Below are 22,651 nucleotides of genomic sequence, written 5' to 3'. Positions count from 1 at the left end.
CCGCAGGGCCAGTGCCCGCGCGCCCCAATCCCCGGCCTTGCTGTGGGAGCTCATCTTGGAGAGAAGTAACTACTGCGCTGGTGAGCAGATGGCGATGGAGGCTCGGCTGGGGTTCTGGACGCACGTGCAGGGTGTTTTCGCCCAGGAGTCCAATCTGACACGCGGTTCGCTCGCCAGAAACGTAGCCCTGCAGCCCCCGGCTCGCGCGGCTACACCACGCCCGGGCCCTGGGAATGGTGAGTCGGCTGGTCGCTGCCCCTTCAGTTTTTCTGGGGGCACACACCCCACCCCCTGGCTCAAACCCTTTTGGTGCTTGGAACCCGTCTTATCCCTCTTCCCATCCCAGCGTGGGCCTGATTGGGCTCCCTGGTTAGGCTCACACGAGCGCCTTCCAGGGAGGACGGAGCAGATCGAGGTTTTGGAGGGACTGAGTCATAATGTTAGAGCCCTCCTTTAAAAATCATTCCAGTTTTGCGCAAAGGGGGGTATTTATTTCGAACAGGAACAGAAAGGAGCTTGAGCTCCATCAAGTTTATCCACCTTGAGTAGCAAACCCGGGATGAGGTCTGACCGCCAAGCCGCCTCCTCCCCTGGGCGGGGCCTCGTCTACCCCCTTCACTGAAGCTCCGCCCTGAGCCAGGGAATGGGGAGGAACACCCAGCCTCTCCCCCTCCTCAGCTCCCTGTGAGATGTTGGGGTTCTGCCGCTAGGCCTCCAGCCTCTGGAGTGAGGGCACAGCCCTACTCCAAAGAAGGAAGCGGGTCCAGGGTGGGCTCCAAGCCTACAAATCTGCTGAGGGGAAATCCACAAAGGGTTTCCAGCACAGCGATCACCGCAGGAGAGGCCCGGGAATGCTGGCTCTCAGAGGGGCAGGAGGCTTGAGCCCCCTCCCCTAGAACGGAAGGGTTGGTCCTCAGGCCTAGCTAGCCCCCTTTCCTGGTAGGCACAGAGTCAGGACTGGATTATAGACTGTTCCTGTCGTCTTTCCACCTTCCCCGGTGACACCCCACCCCACCTCTGGGTGACACTGCCCTGGGTCCTCAGCCTGCCCTCCACCACACCACCCACAGAGCAGCCCCTAGGCCTGGGCCCCAACTCATGTTAAAGAATGTTCGTATTAACTCCCGAACAGGTGAGAACCAGCCCTCCGCCTTCGCCCCCAGTCCCGCCGGGACACATATACAGCAGTGGTGAGGGGCTCAGGGGTGGCTGAATGGAGAGGGGTGCCCAGGCCCTCTCACACCACAAACTTGTTCTTGGCCAGGATGTTGCTCTTAGTAGCTGTGTCTGCATGGGCCTGGTACCCAATGACGGTCTTTGTTGAGAGTCCCAAGCGCCCTTTGTAGACCTGCCTGGGATGGGAATAGGGGGTTAGTGGGAGAGGAAATGAGACAGGCAGTCAGCAGCAGTCCTGGAGGTAGCCGGGTCCTCTGCCCAGAGCTCCTACCCTGGTGCCAGCCACAGACACTCCAATTCTGTGTGTTTTAGTCATATGGAAACCCAAAATAAGACTAATGCAAAAGAAGCGTTCTTCTAGAAGTAGTCTGAAATCTAGGTTCCCAAACCCTTCATACATGTGAGGAAGGCAGAAGGAGTAAAAGGCAGGGAGAGTTCCAGAGGTCCTCCTTGTAGGCCAAGCCCCCCCCATTTCACTCTCTCCCCTAGAAGAGGCCGAGCCCCCACCCCAAGCCAGACACCCTCACCCGATGTAGAGCACGCCCGTCTGGTTTTCTGCCTCCCGCGTCCACACTGCGATCTTGTCCCCCTTGGTTCGGATGTTGATGACGGCCCCACACACCTCCTGGCTGTACTCTTCAAAGCTCTCCCCAATGAGGCACAGCAGCTGGGCCCAAAAGGGAGGTGATGAGGTCTCCAGCTGTGGCACACAGGGACTGCACCCGCCATCCTTGAGACCACTGCCACCACGGGTACCATACCGGCCCTGCCATCTCCTTTGGGGGACCCTCCCTACCAGCCCCTCCACTCACTGTCTCCAGCCACAGGCGGTCCAGCTCAGTGTGGCGCTGCTGTTTGGCAAGGCTGACCAGCCAGCGGCCACCCCGCTTATTCCTGGCGTCTTCCCACATGGGCTCGATGCCATCCTGGGAGGCCAGATGGCAAATCTACTGCCTCCCTTTGTTCAAAGGGAAGTGGGGGCCCAGCCACCTCCCCCGGTCCTGCTCCTGCCCCGCAGGAGGTCTCCACAGGCTAGTTTCTGTCATGCCTCCATCCCCTCTGTACGGGCAAGTGCCACCACCAGCCATTCAACCCCCAGAGCCTCCTCTGAGCTCCCCCAGGCTCCAGAACCCTAACATGTGTCATCGTTTACAGCCTTGCCCGTGTGTGTGCCTGTCTTCTTTACTGAACAGAGCTCCTGAAGACAGGAGTTCAAATGGGGGTAATTCACAAAGCCTCTGGGGCAACCCTGTGTGGGCCATGCCAGACATCCCAAGCTCAGCTGGGCACAAAGTCACCTGGGAAATCTTTAAACACTGACGCCAGGGTCGCACCACACACATCTGCTGGTCGGCAGCTCCAGGGATTAGCCTGGACCTTGGTGAGCAGTGCCCATGACCAATTCTGATGCCTATTCCTAGTTAAGGGACTCAGGCCAGAAACCTGGGCTCCTTCTTTGTATCCCCACTTTTCAGACTCGCCCTTCAAGGTGCAGCGCAGGTCTGACACTTTGTCCAGGCTCCTCTACAGCATTTCCTCCTCCTGGCTCTGAGGGAGGCTGTCCTTAGACTCCACCCACACACCCCCTGTGAGGGAGGAGTGCTGGGGAGAATCTGCCGCCCTGTGCCTGGGGGCGGGGAAGCAGGGCTTACCTTGAACAGGGCATAGTCACAGCCTGAAGAGAGCTTACTGGCCAGCTGGATGTGACTGTAAATCCTAGGAGAGTCCCCGACCCCAGGCTGAAAGTCCAGGCTTTTTAGGGCCTGGTTCCAACTGACCTCAGCCCCTCAACTTCTTACCAGACCCCACACTGCTTTCCACCCACCTTCCAGCCCCCAAGCCTTTGCTCACACTGGTGCTCTGGCCTGGAATTCCATCCTTCCTTACCCGAACCTTCAAACCCCATGTCCTCCCTGGAGCCCCCACCACCACCCACGCCCAGTGCAGGGTTGTTTCTGGTGCTCCCCCCCGCCGCCCCCCCCCCCACCCCCCCCGCTGGAGCCCAGGCCTTCTCCCCCAGCCCTAGGGTTATAACAGCTCCTTCCCGGTCCCTCACTTGGTTCTCCATAGACACTGAAGCATCCTAATTCTCGCTTTGTGGTCGAGACAAGCTCAGAGAGGGGACGGAACTTGCCCAGCGTCACAAATCATGAAGCAGCAGAGTCAGGGTCAGCCCCTCGCTTTCTCCCACTTCGCAGGCTTTCTCCCTGAGCCCCAAGAAGGTTTCCCCTGGCCTGTGCCCCCTGAAGAATCCACTGAGCCCCAGCCCTCACACACACTGCCAGGCCCCAGGGAGGACTGGGAGAGCTGTGTGGAAAGCAGCCCCCAGAAGGCGGGGGTCTGGGAAGGATCCTGCGCTCAGAGTCCCCGGGCCTCAGCCTCTTCCATGAAGGGCAGACACTCACGCCCAGAAGTCCTCCGCTGTGTCAAACTTGGTGACTAGTTGCAGGTTATCCTGCCAGGCCCGGCTGCGGTCATTCTTGAAGAACCACAGGGCCCACCTGGAAGCAGAGAGCCCTTGTGCCCACCCCCAGCAGCACCTGGGCTGGCAGGGAAGTCTCACCCTTTCCAGGACAAACTGGGGGACAATATTTGGGGTACAGACCCCCCAAGGTGACTGGAGTCAGTTACCCTGGTGGGGCAGAGGGCCAGAGGAGAAGTGGAGGCACTTAACCCAGAATCCCAGTGGGGTTAAGGCTGGAAGGAACACAGGGCCCAAGTCTTAGGCCAGCTCTGGCCTTCTCCTTGAGAGAGGACGGGGCTGTCCAAGGCCACAGAGCAGGAGCCTGCCCTACCTATTCTGCAGCAGGTGCAACTCCAGCGTGGCCTCCACTGGGCCCTCACTGTGGGCCTTCCCCCTCAGGGACAGCAGAGTTGAGGGAGAGTTTGGAGCCTCTTCTTTCATTGATGCTCCTGCTGCTGCTGCTGCCTCCCCTTCCTCTTGCTTTTTTTCCTCCTTCTCCCACATTAGGATCTCACCCTCAGCCTCTCTGACCTGACAGAGAAAGGAGTCAGGGTGGGCTGTGAATTCCGGCCCCGGCTGCCCAGGCTGCAGGAGGGGCAGGCAAGTGGGCTTACAAGGCTGCTGGTAGCCATGCTGAAGCAGGAACAGCCAAGAGGGACCCCCAGCTGCCAGCTTTTAACCCATCAGCACCCTGCCCCTGAGTGCTCAGGGCTGGGGAAGGGGTGGAGCCAGCATGGGGCTGCTCCGAGGGAGGAGGGCTCACACTGCTCCTTCTATCAACAGCCTTTAGCAAGCACTTTCTGCCTGCAGGCCGGGGCTGCGGGACAGGCGTGACCAGGCAGGCTCAGCCCCACCCACATCATGCGGCTGAGACGGGAAGGTAAGGGTCAATATTGGGGTGGCTGCCCTTAGTAACACCGAATCCCACCGAGGGTGGGGTTTGAATTTAAAGCAGACGGTCTCAGAGACGGCAGGAGCAGTGACTGGCACAGCTGGGGCGAGGCCAGGTCAGAGACCTGATACGTGCATGGTGGCATCCCCTTGTTTCTCTCTGCTGCCACTCACCTCCTCGCGTGGCCACCAATGCCATCTGACACAGCATTCGTCTGGTCTCGGGAAGCATCTGAGTTTATGTTAAATATAATCATTCAGAAACCGGGAGATTGTATTAAAAATCCACAGTTTGGGTTTCTCTTGAAAATTTGGGAAGGTCTGGCCACACTGGGGCCCCCACTTCACAGGTCCACAATCCACTGCGGCTGAGGCTGCACATGGCCCCACCAGCCCACCACTCTCCTGGCCTGTTCCAGTACCGCCCACCTGGGCATGGATGGCAAGGGGTAGTGCCACACAATCAGGTTCAAGTCCTCCCTACCCTGACCTCAGCCAACTTACTGAACCTCATTGAGTCTATTTCCCCATCTGTAAAATGGGAAGGTTAATGATACACAACTCAGAAGCTTATTGTATTAAATGATATAAAACACAAAAGGCCCATAGAAGAAGGCCTGGCTCAGAGGCCAATAGACATCACCTGAGAACTACCCTGTTGGGAGTGGGGGTTGGGAACTGGAAAGGGAAAGGGGGAGTGGAGTGGGGTGGAAGCTCTGGCTCTGAATACCCTTTCCCAGCCTTCTCAGCAGCACCCTTTTCTGCAGGGGCTGATGCCTCCCCAAGTTTCTTACGGTTTCTCTCCCTCCCCCTGCCCACTTTTAGGGGCCCAGATCTCTAAGGCAGTGGTTCTCAACCTTGGCTGCACATTAGAATCACCTGGGAATCTTTTTAAAATCCTGATTTCTGGGCCTCATCCTCCAGAAATTCTGTTTCTTTGTTACTAATGTTGTGGCCCCACCCCATAACAAAGAAACAGAATTTCTTTGGGAGGATGAGGCCCAGAAATCAGGATTTTAAAAAGATTCCCAGGTGATTCTAATGTGCAGCCAAGGTTGAGAACCACTGCTCTAAGGGGACCAGTCCCTTCCCCTCCCCCACACCAAGGGAAGCCCATGACCACCTGGAGGCTGACAGGCTTTATTTATTCAGCCCCCATCCCCTAATGCTAGGTATGTGCCAGGCATGGGGTTATGTGCTAGGAGGTGCTGAGTGCAAAAACTGGGTGGCCCCTGTTCTCTGATCTGCCAGGGAGCCAGACATCAGATAATCTCCCCAAGATCACCTTTGTAATCACCTCTGAAGGGAAAGAATTGCAGGTGGAGGAAATGAAGTCCACCACCTGACCTGGGGCTTTAGAGCAGTTCTCAAGTGCGTGCTCCAGAATCACCTGCCGGGCTTGTTAAGCAGACCACATTTCAAGAACTACCAGCTCAGAGGTAGCTCACTGGAGAGGTGATGTTTGAGCCGAGAGATGACGTATGAGTGAGAGTTAACTAGGTCGTGGAGGAGGGCATCTCAGGGGTGGAGCAGCATGCGAGAGGCTCTGGGGCAAAGGGAACATGGGTACTGGAAGATGAGGAGAAAGAACAGTGTGGCGAAGCCCAAAGGAGGAAGGGTTGGTAAGTCTTGATCCCAGGAAAGTGGAGAGCATCGCTGAGTGCTTAAGTTGGAACAGATGGGCTGGGCAGGTAATCACATGGGCTTTCCAGCAAGTTCTCTGTAGAAACAAAAACACTCTTGGCACCAAGAGTGGGAGGAGATTCATGAGGATGCTGACATAGTTTTCCAGGTGGCGGGGAAGATGGAGAGAACATGGGTTTCAGAGGTATTTAGAAGGAAGACTCAGTGGCGTTTAGTGATGGACAGGCTCTGGGCAGGTGAGGCATGGTGTCCCAGCTACCTGTTGCTGCACAATAAACCACCCAAACTTAGTGGCTTAAAACAATAATCATTTCTTTCACTCACAGATCTTCAGTTTGGGTAGCCCTCAGTAGGGACAGTTCATCTCTATTCCAAAGCATTATCAGTTGGAGTGGCTTACAGGCTAGGGCTGGAGTCATCTGCTCACTCCCAGTGGGGCAGTTGATGCTGGCTGTCCACTGGAACCTCAGCTGAGGGTGTGTGCTTGCTAGGACAGCTCTGGTGGCCTCTCCATGTGGCTGCTTCCCTTCCTCACATTGGCTGGGTTCCCAGAGTGAGAGTCCCAAGAGATGGGAAGCAGAAGCTACCAGTTTCCTAAAGCCTGGGCCCAAAAACTGGCACAGCATCATGTCCATGGTATATGAGTCCCAGGGCCCACATGCAAGGATGATGACATAATCCTTGGAAGGGGTATGACTTAGTCCACTGGGAGGAGGGTTAAAGAATTTTGGACAGAGGAAGCACTGGAAGAAGGCCAGGAAACCTGTATTTTCCCTCTATCCATTTGATAAAGTATACCCTTATAAGCAATATTGAAGAATTTATATTTTTCTCCCTACCTAATCCCTCCAGAAGTTGGCAGCTCTTAATATTATTATTTTCTTAGCAATATGTTTGTTTGCATGAATCCAATAAGAATCTGGTCTCTTTATAATAGAACACATAAAGCCAGTTTCCAACTGCAGTTTTATCCACCAAGACTTTGATTGGAATGTCATGATGGCGAGAAACATGCCTAGATTCTGGATGTCACCAGAAAGCTTTAAGGAATTAAGATTGACTTTGAAGCTGGTCAAATCCCCTTGGAGAAATGGCTAAAGACTAATTAAAGCTCAATCTGGAGATTCCTTATGAGACAGATTCCAGCAAAGTAGATTTTTAAAAGCCTGTATGATCAATTCTTCTTCTTGTGTTTATGCAAATAAGCAGGCCAAATTGAAACTGGACTTACTGAAGTAAATAGTCTTGATTTGACCATCTCTGATTTTTTTTTAAAGGAGGATGATTTTAGTGGGGGGAGGGGGTCTGTGTTTCAATAGAATCTATACTACACAGTTGTGGATATTAGACTCTAGTTAAAGTTTTACTTTTCACCAAAAAACTGAATTGGATCCTGAATTTTTCTAGTTTTCTTAAATATTTGGGTGCAACTCTCCAGACTAATGTTTCAGTTTTCTCCCATCCTTTGACTTGGAATTATTGAGAATTACTGATGCACGGTAAACCACACAAAATTTACGTGAGCACCTGGTGGTATTCAAACTGCAGATAAGGAGTATCTATCAGACTGTAACAGCAAAAGAAACGTCGAGCCTTACATCTAAATATCTTCTCGACAGACAGCCTTACAAGCTGAGCAACTAGTTTATCCTTTACTCTGATCATTAACCTTTGTTTCTTCTCTCCAGTCTTCATGGGCAAACCCCTGTGGGATACCTGATTGCCTGTTTACACAGCACAGGTCTCACTTTGGGAGGCCATCTGCATCACTGCCTCCTAAAATGAGATTTAGCAATTTAACTGAACTGACTTTTTTTTTCAGAACTAAATAACTGAGTCTATGAAATATGAAGCAACCTACCAACTTCACTTTATATCAACCTTTATTAGTTAAAAGGGTGGGTCTGCAGAAACCAAAGTTCTGCCTCCTTGAAACTGCTTTCCCCATCCTGGCCAAGAGGTTCAGATGAAAAATAAATAAATAAACTTACTTCAGGAAAAAGATCTTAAGGTGTTTCCCTTACCTAATTTAAATTAAATATAGTGAACAAAAGGGCTTCAGGCAGATGACACGCCTTCATCCAGGGAAGCCCGTCCACCAATACTGTAAAGTCGGTCCCTCCCTCTATCACCTGATTCTTACCTCTCCTCAGACCTTAAATAACTATAATTCTCCTCCTCATTTTCAGACCATGCTTTTTCACTTTCTTGTCAAATTTGTCACTTCTGGGATACAATTCCATATCAAGATGATAATGCTTCATGGATTCAGCCTACGCCTACTTCAGAGGAATCAGCTATAGCCTCTCTGTTCCAGTCTCAGATCCCATGCCCTTGTCCCCCTTGGATCATGCACGGAGACCCTTCCACACCATCTAGAGCAGCGTTTCTCAACCTGTGGGTCGCGACCCCTTTGGGGGTCGAACGACCCTTTCACAGGGGTCGTCTAGGACTATTGGAAAACACATATATAATTACATATTGTTTTTGTGATTCATCACTATGCTTTAATTATGTTCAATTTGTAACAATGAAACTGGGGGTCACCACAACATGAGGAACTGTATTAAAGGGTCACGGCATTAGAAAGGTTGAGAACCACTGATCTAGAGGCAGATACCACAGCCTTTGGCAGCAGGAAGCAGTTACTGAAGACAGACCATCCTCCCTCATCACCCCTAAAAAAATTCAGGGATGGAAGTCTCTGAGGGGGGAATGAGCAGGCCAGTAAGCCTGGAATAGGGAAACTGAGATAGATAATTAAATGGTTGAGCAGTTTACAGCCATTTAGTAAATCACAAAATCCTATCTTCCATAACCAAGGACACTTACAGGTAAATGGTTACACTTGTCCTCCCCAACCAGAGAGTAAATGGCTTAAATCACCCTATTCAGGGAAATAGCAGAAATCCAATGGTGTACTGGGCTAGTTTGGACCAGCTGGTGAGAACAAATATTAAAGTTTCAGGAATTTTATTAGCCATTTATAAAAGCCATGCCCTGGCTCAGTTGGTTGAGCATCATCCTGTGCACCAAAGGGATGTAGGATTCCCAGTCAAGGGCACATTGGTGGGGTGTGTGCAGAAGGCAGCCAATCTTCGCTCTCACATTGATGTTTCTCTCTGTTCCTGTCCCTTCCTTTCTATCTAAAAACAATAATCTATTCTTTAAAATCCATTATTAAAAAATAAATAATATAAACTTTTAATAATATAATTATGTTGAAAACAAATATAATAAGCATATAAAACAAATATAATAACATAATAAAAACAAATTTCTAATTATTTTACTATTATCTATGCTCTTAAGATCATTTTTTTAAAATATATTTTATTGACTTTTTACAGAGAGGAAGAGAGAGGAAGAGAGAGTTAGAAACATCGATGAGAGAGAAACGTCAATCAGCTGCCTCCTGCACACTCCCTACTGGGAATGTGCCCTTGACCGAAATTGAACCTGGGACCTTTCAGTCCAAAGGCCGATTCTCTATCCCCTGAACCAAACCGGTTAGGGCTTAAGATCATTTTTTAATCTATTTTATCTGATGGTGAAAATACAGCATATCTCTTCCCAATTCTCTGTTCAGTGACACCACGTTGAAAACTTGAAATTAATCATGGTAGGAGAATTTACACCATGGGTATCAGCAAACTACAGTTCAAGGTACTCCCCTTCTTGGATAGCCGTGTGTTAAAAGTTCCTCATACACCATGGCCCAGATCTATATCTGAAGCCAGCCTGGAGTGAATGCCTGAGCTCCGGGCTGACAGCCTGCTATCTGCTGGACACCTCCTCTAGTTTGTCTACAGGCGCCGCACATTTGGCATGCCCCAAACAAGCCCGTCACTCCCCCCGGTACTGCTCCACCCCCTCAATGTCTATTTCATTTTGCAGCAGCATTAATCGCCCTTGTGTCCAAGCCAGAAGCTGGGAATCTTCCTAGACTCATCCCTCTCCCTCTCCCCCAGCACCTGATAAGTTACCTCCTGAATGATACCCAAATCACACACACACACACACACACACACACACACTGGCTTTGTCATCCTTCCTGTGGATTCTGCCTCAGTCTCCTCCCTGATCTTGCTGCTTCTAGCCATGTCCCCCTCCAACCCACCCTAATTTGTTTCTATAAAATGAAAATCTCATGTAGGTCTCTCTTGTGCTTAAAATCCTGCGGTGACTTCCCAGTTCTGGGAGCACAGACACCTTTCATCTGGTCTTCTTTCTCTCCTCCTCCTCCTCTCTCTCCTGCTGGGTCCTTCCTCATCACATACTCGGACATTCAGGGGTTTTTAGTCATGAATCACAGAAATCACTTCTGGCTAATTTAAGCAGATGAGTTTATTAACTAATACTGGGCAGCTCAGAAACTCTCTGGGAAGGCCAGAGAACTCTCCCTGGAGGCCACACAGCCTGGAATGACGCCCCAACGTGCACACTGCCAAGCAGGCCCAGGAAGACTCCCCTGATGCTCTGGCTGGGCTGTCGTGCTGGATGCTCCCAGAAGCAGGTAGTTCCCTGGCAGGAGCTGCCACCACCACCACCTGTCCTCACAGAGCAGGCCCCTCATTCCTATTGCTCTGGCACTAGCTTCAGATTCAGAGTCTGGGGCTGAGGTCACACGCAGGTCCTGGCTGCAAGGAAGGCTGGGGAAGCACTGGGGGTGCCTAAAGGAGGAGGTGGGCTCTGCCTCAGAAGGTGGGGATTCCCCAAACATAGGAAGGGGGCAATTTTAATGCTGAGAGGCCAATGATAATGATAGATATCCCCTGTGCTAGCTCTTAAAATTATACAAGTAAAATACTACTCAAGGTAAAATAATCAAAGGTGATGAAATATAAAAGCTTCTCTCTCTAAGTCCTTTTGGGGGAGAGAAGGGACAACTACTGTTAATGGTTTTATTAAAAGTCCTTGCAGCCTGGCCAGCATGGCTCAGTGGTTGAGCGTCGACCTATGAACCAGGATGTCACAGTTCGATTCCCGGTCTGGGCACATGCCTGGGTTGCAGGCTCGATCCCCAGTGTGGGGTGTGCAGGAGGCAACTGATCCATGAGTCTCTCATCATTGATGTTTCTATCTCCCTCTCCCTTCCTCTCTGAAATCAATAAAAATACTTTTCAAAAAAGTCCTTGTAGATGTGTTCTTTGTATATTCAGATATGAGTACGTCTGTATAGATTTGTATATAAGGTATCTTTATAATGAATATAGCATGTGATATATGTAATTTTCTATGTAATCAAAATTGGCTTGTCCCACACCTTACAGTTTGGCACCTGTGTCAGTTCACATGGGCCTGGCAAATCCTTTCTAGGTAACATAGCATTTCACCGATATACCGCAATTGCCTAGCCAGTCCTCTACAGATATACATACAGGCTCTTTTCAGTTTTTTGCTACAAGAAGCCATGCTGCAGTGACTATCCTTGCACACATGTCTTTGTGTGCTTGTGTGAGTAGAGATCCGAGGGATACATTCCTGGAAGGGGGAACTGTTGGCTCGAAAGGAGCATGCATTTCTGTCTTTGTTAAACATTGCCAAATTGCCTTCCAAAAAGCATGCGCCAACTTGCAGCTCTACCAGCGGCCTGTGAACATTCCTCCCCCCCGCCCTCCCCCCCCAGGCCCTGAACACACTGGCTGCTAGCTGCCCCCTCATCACCTGTCACTTACATACCCTGTGCTTCTAGCCATAGTGCCTCTGCCCAGGCTGTACCCACTGACTAACATTCTCTTCCTCCCTTGTCTGTCAGATGAAATCTTACCTCACCCATGAGGCCCAGCTTAGATGTCACCGCCTCTGTCTGTACAGCTTTCCATGACTGCCCTAAGCTGTCAGAGTCCCTTCCTCTGGGATCCCAGCTTCTTGGGCATAATTCTGTCATAGCAGTGAAGGCGCGTGTGTGGCTGGAATTCTATGACCATTTTGACCATCCCCACCATAACCATACAACAAGTCCATCTCCTCTCCCTTCCTCCTGGCTCTCCAGCTGCACTGCCTTTTATCTGAAGTATAGTCCTGCCTCCGGACCTTTGCACCTGCAGTTCCCTCTCTATGGATCCTGCCTTCACCCATCTTGGCCTTGGTGCCTTTGCCAGGGTCTGTGCATCCATTCACCTCCTCACAGAGGTCTTCCCTCACCACCCTGTCTCAAGAATCCCTCCTCTAGTCACTCCGTTACATCACCATTTTATTATCTTCATCACACTTCTCACGAGCTGAAATTGGCTTAAATTGTCTGTCCTGTGCCCCATCTCTACACACACACACCCCGTTATAAGCTCCTTGAGTGCAGGAACCTCGTTTTCCGTTCCTACTGTCTCCAGCCTGGCGCCTGTGTAAACGCTCAGTAAACGTCCTTTGAATAAACCATCTGTATTTTGCAGAAGAGGAAACATTCAGAAAGGAGAGCTGAGTAGCCCAGGGCCCCGCGGTTAATTTTTAAAAGCACAGCCATCTGAGCTCCCAATGGATTCTGTTTCTTCCCTACTCTTAGCACGCTGCATTGTCTCCCCATGAGACTGGGCTCTTGGGGGCCGGACGCGAGTCTGACGCCCCGAGGTCCCCCACAGCACGTCCCAGGCTCCGCCTGGGAGGCCAGCGGGCTCTGTGGAGATGTCACCCTCCCCGCCCCCTTGTCAGTCAGGCCGAGGGGGCGGCGCGCTGAGCTCAGAGCTGCCGCAGCGCAGGAGCCGGAGCCGGAGCGCGAGCAAGTGGGGCTCTCGGCGCGAGCGGCGGCAGGCGGCGCACCCCAGGCCCGAGCACTGCTGCGCCCGGCTCAGGTCCTGTGTCCGCCTGCTGCAGACCGACCTCAGCGCCTTGCCACGGCCCGATCGCCCCCTGGCCCCGAGCCCACCCCGGCCTGGCCTACCCGAGCCCCTGCGTCTTCCCGCCGCAGCCTCTCCAGTCCCAGCTCCGCCCCGCATCCAGGTGAGGCGGCCGCGCTTTGGGAGCGGAGACCCGGAAAGGACTGGGGATGGAGAGGGGAGTAGGTGGGACGGGGAAGGGACTGGGGATGAGGAGGAGCCGGATGAAATGGGGAAGGGGCTGGAGAACGGAGAAGGGGCGCCGGTGGGCGCCTCTCCCTGTGCGCCCCGGGGCATGTGTGTCTGCTGCTCAGTGTCTGCAGCCGCCTGGGTGGCCGTGTAGCCGTGCGCCCGCGCCCGTGTGTCCGTGCGTGTCGGGGTGCCCGCGCGCGATAGAACGCCTGGGTGTCCTGTATGTGCACGTGAGCGTGTCCGTGGAGTATTTCTGTGTGCATGCACGGCCGGGTGGCATGTGTGTGTACAGTTAGGCGCAGAGCCGGCACTCCGGTTCCGCGGGGCTGCAGCTTGCGGGTTCCCGGGTAACCGAGGCGGGGGCCCCTCCCGCGTCCCGGGGTTTCAAGGACGCTGGGACTCGCCACTGCCCGGTGGCCTCGCGCGGGGGACTGGGAACGGCGGGAGGGGGTCCGAGCCGGAAGCGCGCCCGCGTCTCCGGAGGGCAGGGAGCCCCCCACCGCGTCCCTCGGGCCGCGCTGGGGTGAGGGTGCAGGGCCAGCGCCCCGTGCCGTGTGTTCGCCCACCCTAGGCCGCCAGGATGGACGTGTTCATGAAGGGCCTGTCCATGGCCAAGGAGGGCGTCGTGGCCGCCGCGGAGAAAACCAAGCAGGGGGTCACGGAGGCGGCGGAGAAGACCAAGGAGGGCGTCCTCTACGTCGGTGGGCGAGGGGCGAGGGGCGAGGGGCGAGGGGCGAGGGGCGAGGGGCGGGGCTGCGGGAGGCCGGGGGTCGCCGGGGAGAGGGCCTGGGCACTTCCAGGGGGTGGGGGTCTGCGCAGGAGAGTGAGTCAGCAGATGGAGCGGGGTCCGCAGGGTCACTGGGGACACAGCCGACGGGAGGGGGGATGGGAGTCAGGGTTGGTGAGGGTGGGATTCAGCTGAAAGGCCAGAGATGAGCGAGTGATCAAAGCAGGTCGTCTTCCTTTTCTCCTCCTCCTTCTTCTTCTTCCCATTAATAGTTACCTGGTTTTGAGCCCTTTCTCTCTGCCAAGTACTGTGTGAAATGCCATAGCACCTATTCCCTCATTTAATTCTCCTGCCCATTCCACAGACCAGGGCTGGCCTCCCCGGAGGTTTTACTGTCTTGCTCAAGGTCACACAAGCTGATAAGATCGGAAGCTGGAGTTGAAGCCAAGCTTTCTGGACTGCAAGGCCCCACCCCTCCCCTGCTGCCTCCCTCCTATATTTTTGGGACTCCCTCCAGCCCTCCTCCCCACCTACTGCCACCTGAGTTGCTCTCCGTGCCTCCCAGTGCCTGTAGTTCCACCACTGCCATCTCTCCTCCGGGTCCCCCTCCTCGCGTTGCCAGTCGGCATCAGGACAAAGGCCAAGTGGCTAAATCTCTCACCCTAGATGCGAGAGAGGAGGGAGCCTGCAGCATCGTTTGTATAAAGGGAGGCAAGACCCAGAAACTGGCATGTACTGAACCCAACCTGTGATTCAGGCCCTTCTTGTGTGCAGTGGGTAGAATGTCTCCTGTGCAGGCGGAAGGGGGCTGCTTTTGGCTTTGTGGTCATTTGGAAAATACTTGTTGACTACCTACTATGTGCCAGCCATTTCATGGCTCCCGGAGACGTAACAGTGGACAAGAGAGCCCAAGGCGCCTTCTCTCCTGATGCTGACACAGGAGTGGGATTTGACAAGGGGCTGGGGCGGGGCCACTTTGGTGGTGGGGGGGGGGGTCGAAGAGGGTGACATTGGAGCTGAGTCCTGAGAATAAGGAGCCAGGCTGGGGTTGGCGGAGGCTAGAGAGCGAAGGGAATGGTTGGCGGGCAAGAGCTGGTTCATGAAGGGCCCTTGGAGACCAGGGCAAAGCATTATAGTTGCCATGAGAGATTAGAACAGCCGTGGGCAAACTACGGCCCACGGGCTGGATCCAGCCCGTTTGAAATGAATAAAACTAAAAAAAAAAAAAAAAAAAAAAAAAAAAAAGACCGTACCCTTTTATGTAATGATGTTTACTTTGAATTTATATTAGTTCACACAAACACTCCATCCATGCTTTTGTTCCGGCCCTCCGGTCCAGTTTAAGAACCCATTGTGGCCCTCGAGTCAAAAAGTTTGCCCGCCCCTGGATTAGAAGATAGGGACTGACAGGATCTGATTTCAGTTTGGAAAGGTCCCAGCGACCTCTGGGGACAGAACAAAGCCCAGGATGTCCCCTGGAAGGTAGTGTAGCCACCAAGCAAGGGTGGCTAGGGCAGCGGTGATGGAGTTGGGGAAAAGGCTTGAGCCCACACCTACTGGAACCCATCTGGCCTCCCTTCTGCCTCCTCCCCCTGCACAGGAGCCACCAATGACTCCCAGTTCCTACCCTGTGAAGCCTCAGCTCCCTGTAGCCTGACATGGTCCCGCCTCAGTCTATGTTCCCAGCTTTGTTTCTCACCATCCCCATCCCCATCTCTGCTGGCACACGGACCACCTCGATGTGATTCCTGGAGGCCCCAGACACACACCTCTCTGTGCCCTGCCTGCATGGTTCCCTGTGCTTAGAGTACCCTCTCCAGTCTCCCTTCTGCACATCCACCTGCTCCCCATCTGTCAAGCCCAGGCAATGCCCTCTCCCCAGTCACATTCCCCTGGAGGCTGGAGGCCCTCTCCCCACTGCCTGAGATCCTGAGCACCAAATCTGCTCTCCTCGTACCCCATCCAACTGTGAGTGATTGGCCGGGGGCCGGGCACAGAGCAGGTGCCTAAAAAGGTTTCTGGGAGGAAGGAATGGGTACACATGCAGCTGTCCCCTGTCCCAGGGTATTGCTGGCTTTAGATGTGAGAATCCTGTCTTCCCACACCTGCCCCCCCCCTCCTCCTCCCAGGGGTGTCAGCCCGCCCACACACTCATTTCTGGGTCTCTCGGCTGTTGTCTGAGTTGCCAAATCCTCAGGATAGGAGATTCCTCTCTCCCTGGAGGGCTCCCCTCACCTCAGATCAGCCCCCTTTGCCTTTCCTAGCAGCCCCACATTTTGCTGTGACCAAGCTGTCACTTTCCTGGGAAGATCCAGCCCTGCCATAGGTGTCAGTCACAACCTGCACATCACCCATAGACCCATCAGGCACCTAAGACACTCCACTCCGGCCAGAAGGAGGAATCTGTACCCTTGTTAGGAGTAAAGAGTCTTTAGGAGAAATGGAGTGGGTGGAGGTCATATGGCAGCATCCATAGGTAGGATGTGGGCAGTCAGGCACCAGGGGCACCTTTCCAAATACATAGCCAGTTTGCCCCCCAGCCCCACCCTCGCCTGCTCCCCCGCCCGCCCCGGCAGAGAATTAAATGAACTGGTGCTTTGTACAGTGCTGGTGCTCAAACAACAGCCCCCTGAGGGTGCAGGTATCAGGGCAGGTAGGGGTGGTGAGGAACAGACAGCGGGCGGAACTGACGCCCTAAGGAAGTAGGTGTGGGGGGCTCAGTGCAGCGATGAGGGGGGACTAGTAGGATTTTGAAGCCCAAGGAGGCAGTGATGGGGCCAGGATGCCCACTGCCAAGCAGGTCCCTCTGCCCATTGTGTAACCGCTGTGCTTGCCAGAGTCTCTGACCCCTCAGCTCACAGCCCTTAAATGTGCCCCTTTATCTTCCTGCAGGAAACAAGACCCGAGAAGGGGTGGTACAAGGCGTCACCTCAGGTACCAGCCCAGCCCTGGCACAGCCCCTTTCCCTCCCCCAGCCTGAGAGCTGCCTGATTCCAGAGGGTGGGGGTAGGGTGGTAGAAAAGGGCACCCCCAAGGATTTAGGGGGTGCTCCATGGGAAAGGCAGGTCCCGGGTCACTACAGGGGAGGGGGCACCTATGTCTCCTTCACCTTGGCCCCCAAACCCCTTCCCTAACCTTCTCCCCACTCTAGTGGCTGAGAAAACCAAGGAGCAGGCGTCACATCTGGGAGGAGCTATGTTCTCTGGGGCTGGGAACATCGCAGCAGCCACAGGCCTGATGAAGAAGGAGGAATTCCCCACTGATCTGAAGGTGAGCAGTCCTTCCACCACACACATGAATGACAACAAATGTACACAGTGCCCATCAACCTGCCACCAGGCTCCCTGCCACCCCAGCCAGCCACCTTTCCTCGCCTTCTGCGGGACCCTGTTAGAGAGTCTAGGGGTGTATAGGTGCGGGGCTCCCTGTGACCATCACCCAGATCTGGCTGTGCACATGTATCCTGCTTGCAAGTGTGACCTGGACCACTCCTGGCCACGTCTGCAAGTGTCATCGATTGTTCATTCATTTCTTTTCATTCAACAAGTATTTATATCCGAGAGGAATTGTTCTGGGGATTACTGCAGTGAATAGTTACCTGCACTCATGGACCTGACATTTCGGTGATAGAAGACAGTAAAAAGCCAATCAATAAGATTATTTCCGACAGGGATAAATGCTATGAAGAAAAGACAACAGGGTGATAGGATAGATAGTCCAGGGATGCGGGGGCTGCTGTAGCTAAGAGGGCTTTTCTGAGGAGGTGACATCTGAGCTGACACCCAAGGGATGAGGCAAGCCAAGTGGGGAATGTATTTCAGGCAGTAGCAGCAGTTCGTGCAAAGGCCCTGAGACAGGCATGAGCAGGTGAGGTCCGGGGGAGCGGGAAGGGGGAGTTGTGTGTCACACGTTTGTGCAGGCATGTGCCCCCAGGTAGTGGCGGTGGCTATCCGTGTGTGCATAAGACAGGTGCCTGCATGAGGACACTCTGCAGAATAAGCGTTGTGAGCTCTGGAACCTCACAGAGCTGGATCTGAATCCCAGCTCCACTACTTCCTGATTGTGTGACCATGGGCAGGTCTCGTCATGTCTCTGAGCCTGAATCTTTGACTGTAAGATGGGAGAGGAGCACAATAGGGCTCTTATATAGATTAGAGATAACATAGATCAGAGGTCCTCAACACGGAAGCATGCATGAGAATCACCACAAGGCCAAGTTAAAATACAGACTGTTGGCCCCAACCCTAGAATTTCTGACCCGGTAGGTCTGAGGTGGGGCCTGATAGTTTGCATTTCTAACAAGAACCCAGGTGATACTGATGCTGCAGGTTCAGAGACCCCACCGTGAGAAGCACTGGTGAAGAGACAGGCTTGCATACAGTGAGTGCTCAGTAAGACACAGTGGCCCCATGACCATGTGAGCGGTCCGTGTCTGCCCCCAGGGGCCTGTGAGCACAGGTGTGCATGGAAGTGTACCATGCACTCTGTATTGCACTCCAGGCCCATATGTTTGCACAGACATTCATCCCCCTGTGGGATGATGCATGTCTGTCCACCTACAGGGGCAGATTCTGCCTCTGTGAGGTGGGGGCTCCTTCTTCCGCACCTGGTTTGGGAAGTCAGTGTGCATTCCACGTGAGTGTATCCATCAGGCTGAGGGAGACCCCACCCCATTCTCCACTGCAGACACTTTGCACAGTTGGTTCCTTCCCCAGCAGAGGTCTGGGACTTGGCTCGGAAGTTCTGCTTCAAGTCCTGCCCATGCATTTTACCAACTGTAAGGCCTCTCATTTCTTATTATTACGTTTCCAGTGATTGCTCCCATTCATTGACCTATTATATGGGCAGGCACTGCTCTAGACGTGTTACATAGAGGAGTTCATTTACTCTTCACAATGTCCCTGTGTGGAAGGCACCACAATTAGCCCATTCTACAGATGCAGGAACTGAGGCTCAAAAGAAGTGAAGTGACTTGCCCAAGACCCCATGTGTGCCTGCCTCCCTGAGAAAGTGGTTGGGAAGATAAGCTCAGGTCCATATCACTGGAGTCACTTGATGCCAACTGGTGCTAGGACCTCTGCTGGGGGCTGGGGTGCAAGAGAGAGGCAGGTCTGGGCTGTTTGTGAGGGGCATTTGCACAGAACCATCTTTCTCTGGCTGCCTACCTCCTACCAGCACCTCAAGCCTCCTCTCTCAAGGAAGCGCAAGATCATAGATTTACAATCCAAACCACAGCCCTCTGGGGCCACCCAGCACGGGGAAACCTGGGTGAGCCCAGCATGCGTGCTCCTGAGTGTGTCCCATCCCAGCCTGCTCACGTACGGCATCATGGAAGCCTCCTGTACTCCTACAGAGCAGACACCATCTCCCTTCACACCGAGGCTGCTGAGGTCAGCGGTGAAGTGACCTCCCCGATGCCAGACAGCTAGTGAGTGGCCAGACGAGGAAACACCCTCACGTTAGCAGCACCCAGATCAAGACTCAGAGCACCAGCCCCTCAGGAGGCCCACCTTCTACCCCTTTCCAGTCCTTACCACCAGGGCCAAGACTAGGGTGAGATGAGGGAGGTGTCTGGGGCACATCATTTAAGGGGTGCACTCATTTCCATGGTGCTGAGAATGGGTGCCTTCTCAACACTTGCACCCTCAGCCCCTCACTCTCCTACCTGCAGCCTGGCCCTGCCTCCCTGTCCGTGCTTCCTGCCTTCTAGCATCGCATCACAAATTAGCCGGGTGTTTTTAACATCCTGTAAATGTTATTCTTAAGTAGATGCTCTTCTGTACCCGGCTTCTTCCACTCAGCAGGGAGCTGTGCTATGTACTATTGGTCTCAATATTTATTGTGCGGAATCCATGTGTGATGAAACCACAAGGCATACATCCTTCTACTCTTACTTGACTTCCGAATTGTTTCCAAGCAATGTGCTTGAGCTTGAATTTTTTAAAATTGATTTCAGAGACAGGAAGAGAGAGAGAGAGAGAAACACACTGATGTGAGAGAGAAATACCAATCGGTTGCCTCCTGAATGAGCTGACTGGGGATCGAACCCAAAACTTGGGTATGTACCCTGACTGGGAATCGAACCCTCCACCATTTGGTGTACGGGACAACACTCCACCCAACTGAGCTACACCGGCCAGGGCTCAAGTTGGGATTTTTAACACCATGTTTCTTTCCTGGATTCTGACTATAGCTGGGTGACTAACATTTCTCCACCTCCTGGGCCTTGGTGTATCCATCTGGACACTGAGGGGAATGAGTCAGGTCAAGAGCTGTGTGTGAACTCCTTTGCCCAGGGGGGCCACCTAGACAGATAATTCGAAGGAGATGAAGCTGCTTGGATGGAGTTGGTGCAACTACCGTGCACCGTGATCTGTCTCAATGTCAGCCCTTCAGGATCCCAAGAGTCTTATCTCCACCCAGGAGGGAGGGACAGTGGTACTTGTGGGAGTGGGGGAGGTGGTATGCCCTCCTCCCTACAGGTTCCCCAGGGGTCCAGGTGTGTGCCGGCCCATGTGGCCTTGTGCAGCAGTACATTGGACCCCAGGTTATTGTGTGTGCAGCCAGCTCCATCCCATGTTTGTGCACCTGCAAGTGGCTGGCCATGTGTCTGGCAGCCCCTCATTTGCATGCCTACTGGTCGGCACCAGGCTGGGGAGCAGGTGCAGGGGGAAGGGACTAGAGTCTTAGCTCACACATCCAAGCAACACCACTGAGCTGTTGCTTCCAGCTTATCTTAAAATAGCAACAGCTGAAGAAACCAGGCCACACAGGGCCGCGGGGGAGGGATGGATGGAAGGTGGCAGGGGAATGGCTCAGAGCCCCTACCCAGCCCATCTGTGAGCCTCCATCTCCAGCCAGAGGAGCCTCCAGGGTTATCTCTGGGGTCCCAGTGCTCACACAGAGCCTGATGCAAGGGGGTAGGGGATAAATAGGTGACTGTGTGTGCTATCTTCCCGTTCCAATCAGTGAAAATGATGGAAGTGCAGGAGTCTGCCAGGTGCTGGGGAGAAGAGTATGGCGAGCCCTGCTCCACTCCCCACCCCCAGCTTCAAGCAGGGTTTGGAGGGATTTCACTTCTCACGCACTCATCCCACTTCCAAATAAGCAATTTAATTAGAAATTCTGGTTGCACTGCCAACAAAGCCTCACCTTCCCCTAATCAGCCAAGAGCTTCCCAGGGCAGAAATTTGGGGGGCATCCCTGGCTGCCCTCACAGGCCCTGTCCCTTCTCTGCCTGCAGCCTGAGGAAGTGGCCCAGGAAGCTGCGGAGGAGCCACTGATAGAGCCCCTGATGGAGCCAGAAGGAGTGAGCTATGAGGAATCGCCTCAGGTGAGGGGTAGCAGGGCTGGGTAGGGCTTTGGGCACCCCGGAGGATAGCTGCCATCCCCAGCTGGGGTGGGAGGTCCCTGGCAGGGTAGGGTTGGGCCAGAGAGCTTCAGGTCCCCATTACCTGGAACCCAGGTCCCCATAGGTGTTAGCATGGAGGGAGGACAGATGGGGTGTAGCACTGGGCCCCAGGGAACCCTGCCCAGGACTGGCCAGGCTGTTTCCAACTCGCAAGTTCCTTGCCTGGCCGGGGGTGGGGGGGAACGGGGTGCGGGGTGCACTGTTCCTCCTTAACAGGGAGAGGTCTCAGGCCCAGAGCCTGGCCACTTGGTTCCCAACCCCTTCCTCTTTTGCTCTTCTCCACTTCACCCCAATCCCTCTGATACAGGAGGAGTATCAGGAGTATGAGCCAGAGGCCTAAGGGGCCAGGAGGGCCCCCCACCAGCAGCACAATTCTTTCCTGGTCCCTGCCTCACCTCCCAGAGCCAGGGCTGTCCTTCAACCCCTGCTCCCCAAATACGAGATCTTCCTACACTCCAAGGCGCACCCTCGGAGCCTGTGTTAGTATCTGTCCATCTGTCTGTCCTACCCGCCAGCATCCAACCCTGGGTTGGGGCGTGGACAGGGCCTGGCCTGCAGACGACAAGGGCAGCCTCGCCGCCCCACCTGTGTTGCCCTGCCCGCCCCATCGTCCAGTGTCTGCGCGGATGTAGCATGTTCTATGTGTTTTTAAACCAAGATCCGAAAGCGACGGCGCCCTACCCCACCCAACAGAGGCTCTCTGAGCGACCCCTCCAGAATCCCCCACTCCACTCCCACATCGACCCCAAAACCTTTTTTTTTTTTTTACCAAAACCGGGAGTCAGGCTGTGCCATACCCCTCCCCCAGCCGGTCCGGTCCAAGCGCGGGCGTTGTGTGTCGTGATTGTGGCATGGAGAGTCCCCCAGCCCCTGTGTGAGCGTGTTCTGGGCGGGCGGCCCAGCCGCCCCCGACGTGTCCATGAATAAAGTCAACCTGTCTGTAGCCGGCGCCACACGGGCAGGGCTGGGGCGCCAGATGGGGGTGGCCGACGGACTTCCAAGTCTCAACCTGCCCCACTCCCCTCTTTGGGGCCGGGCAACCTCGGCCCAGGTGTGAGACTGACAACCTCGGACCTCCGCTTCTCAGCCTCCCACCCTCCCCGTGGAATGATCTGGGGAGAGGGGTTCTCTCGGGCGGGGACCAGCAGTTGGCTGGGAGGCGGGAGGCAGCCTCGGGAGCCACCTGCTGGGCGGTGAAGCGCCTGCTGCCGGTTAAGGGAGGACGGGAGCCCCGCGCCGCCGCAGCGCAGGGTGGACGGGTTCACACCTCGCCCCACACGCAGCACAAGCGCGCGGACCCGCGTGCGCGCCGGCCCGAGTGTACGCTCCCTGGC

The 22,651-nt window shown here is 54.2% G+C and overlaps 2 protein-coding genes across 2 annotated transcripts; one reads left to right on the top strand and one right to left on the bottom strand.

The window, feature by feature from the left end:
• Positions 1–1,237: 1,237 nt before the first annotated feature.
• Positions 1,238–4,272, bottom strand: EIF4E1B (eukaryotic translation initiation factor 4E family member 1B). Its single transcript, XM_070417182.1, has 7 exons — positions 4,255–4,272; positions 3,972–4,171; positions 3,582–3,677; positions 2,829–2,892; positions 1,989–2,102; positions 1,704–1,843; positions 1,238–1,352 (listed from the first exon to the last, which is right to left on the bottom strand). Exons 1-7 carry the CDS (start codon positions 4,270–4,272, stop codon positions 1,238–1,240), a joined length of 747 nt encoding a protein of 248 aa, XP_070273283.1.
• An 8,591-nt stretch (positions 4,273–12,863) lies between these two features.
• SNCB (synuclein beta) lies at positions 12,864–22,260 on the top strand. Its single transcript, XM_070415087.1, has 6 exons — positions 12,864–13,111; positions 13,751–13,880; positions 16,799–16,840; positions 17,058–17,176; positions 21,150–21,239; positions 21,625–22,260. Exons 2-6 carry the CDS (start codon positions 13,760–13,762, stop codon positions 21,655–21,657), a joined length of 405 nt encoding a protein of 134 aa, XP_070271188.1. The 5' UTR covers positions 12,864–13,111; positions 13,751–13,759; the 3' UTR covers positions 21,658–22,260.
• Positions 22,261–22,651: the final 391 nt, after the last annotated feature.

Source organism: Myotis yumanensis, unplaced genomic scaffold (assembly GCF_028538775.1).
Source record: "Myotis yumanensis isolate MYYU_CA2020_CCGP unplaced genomic scaffold, mMyoYum1.0.hap1 SCAF_5, whole genome shotgun sequence".
NCBI classification, from domain to species: Eukaryota; Metazoa; Chordata; class Mammalia; order Chiroptera; family Vespertilionidae; genus Myotis; species Myotis yumanensis.
This window is presented reverse-complemented; position numbering and strand designations above follow the sequence as displayed.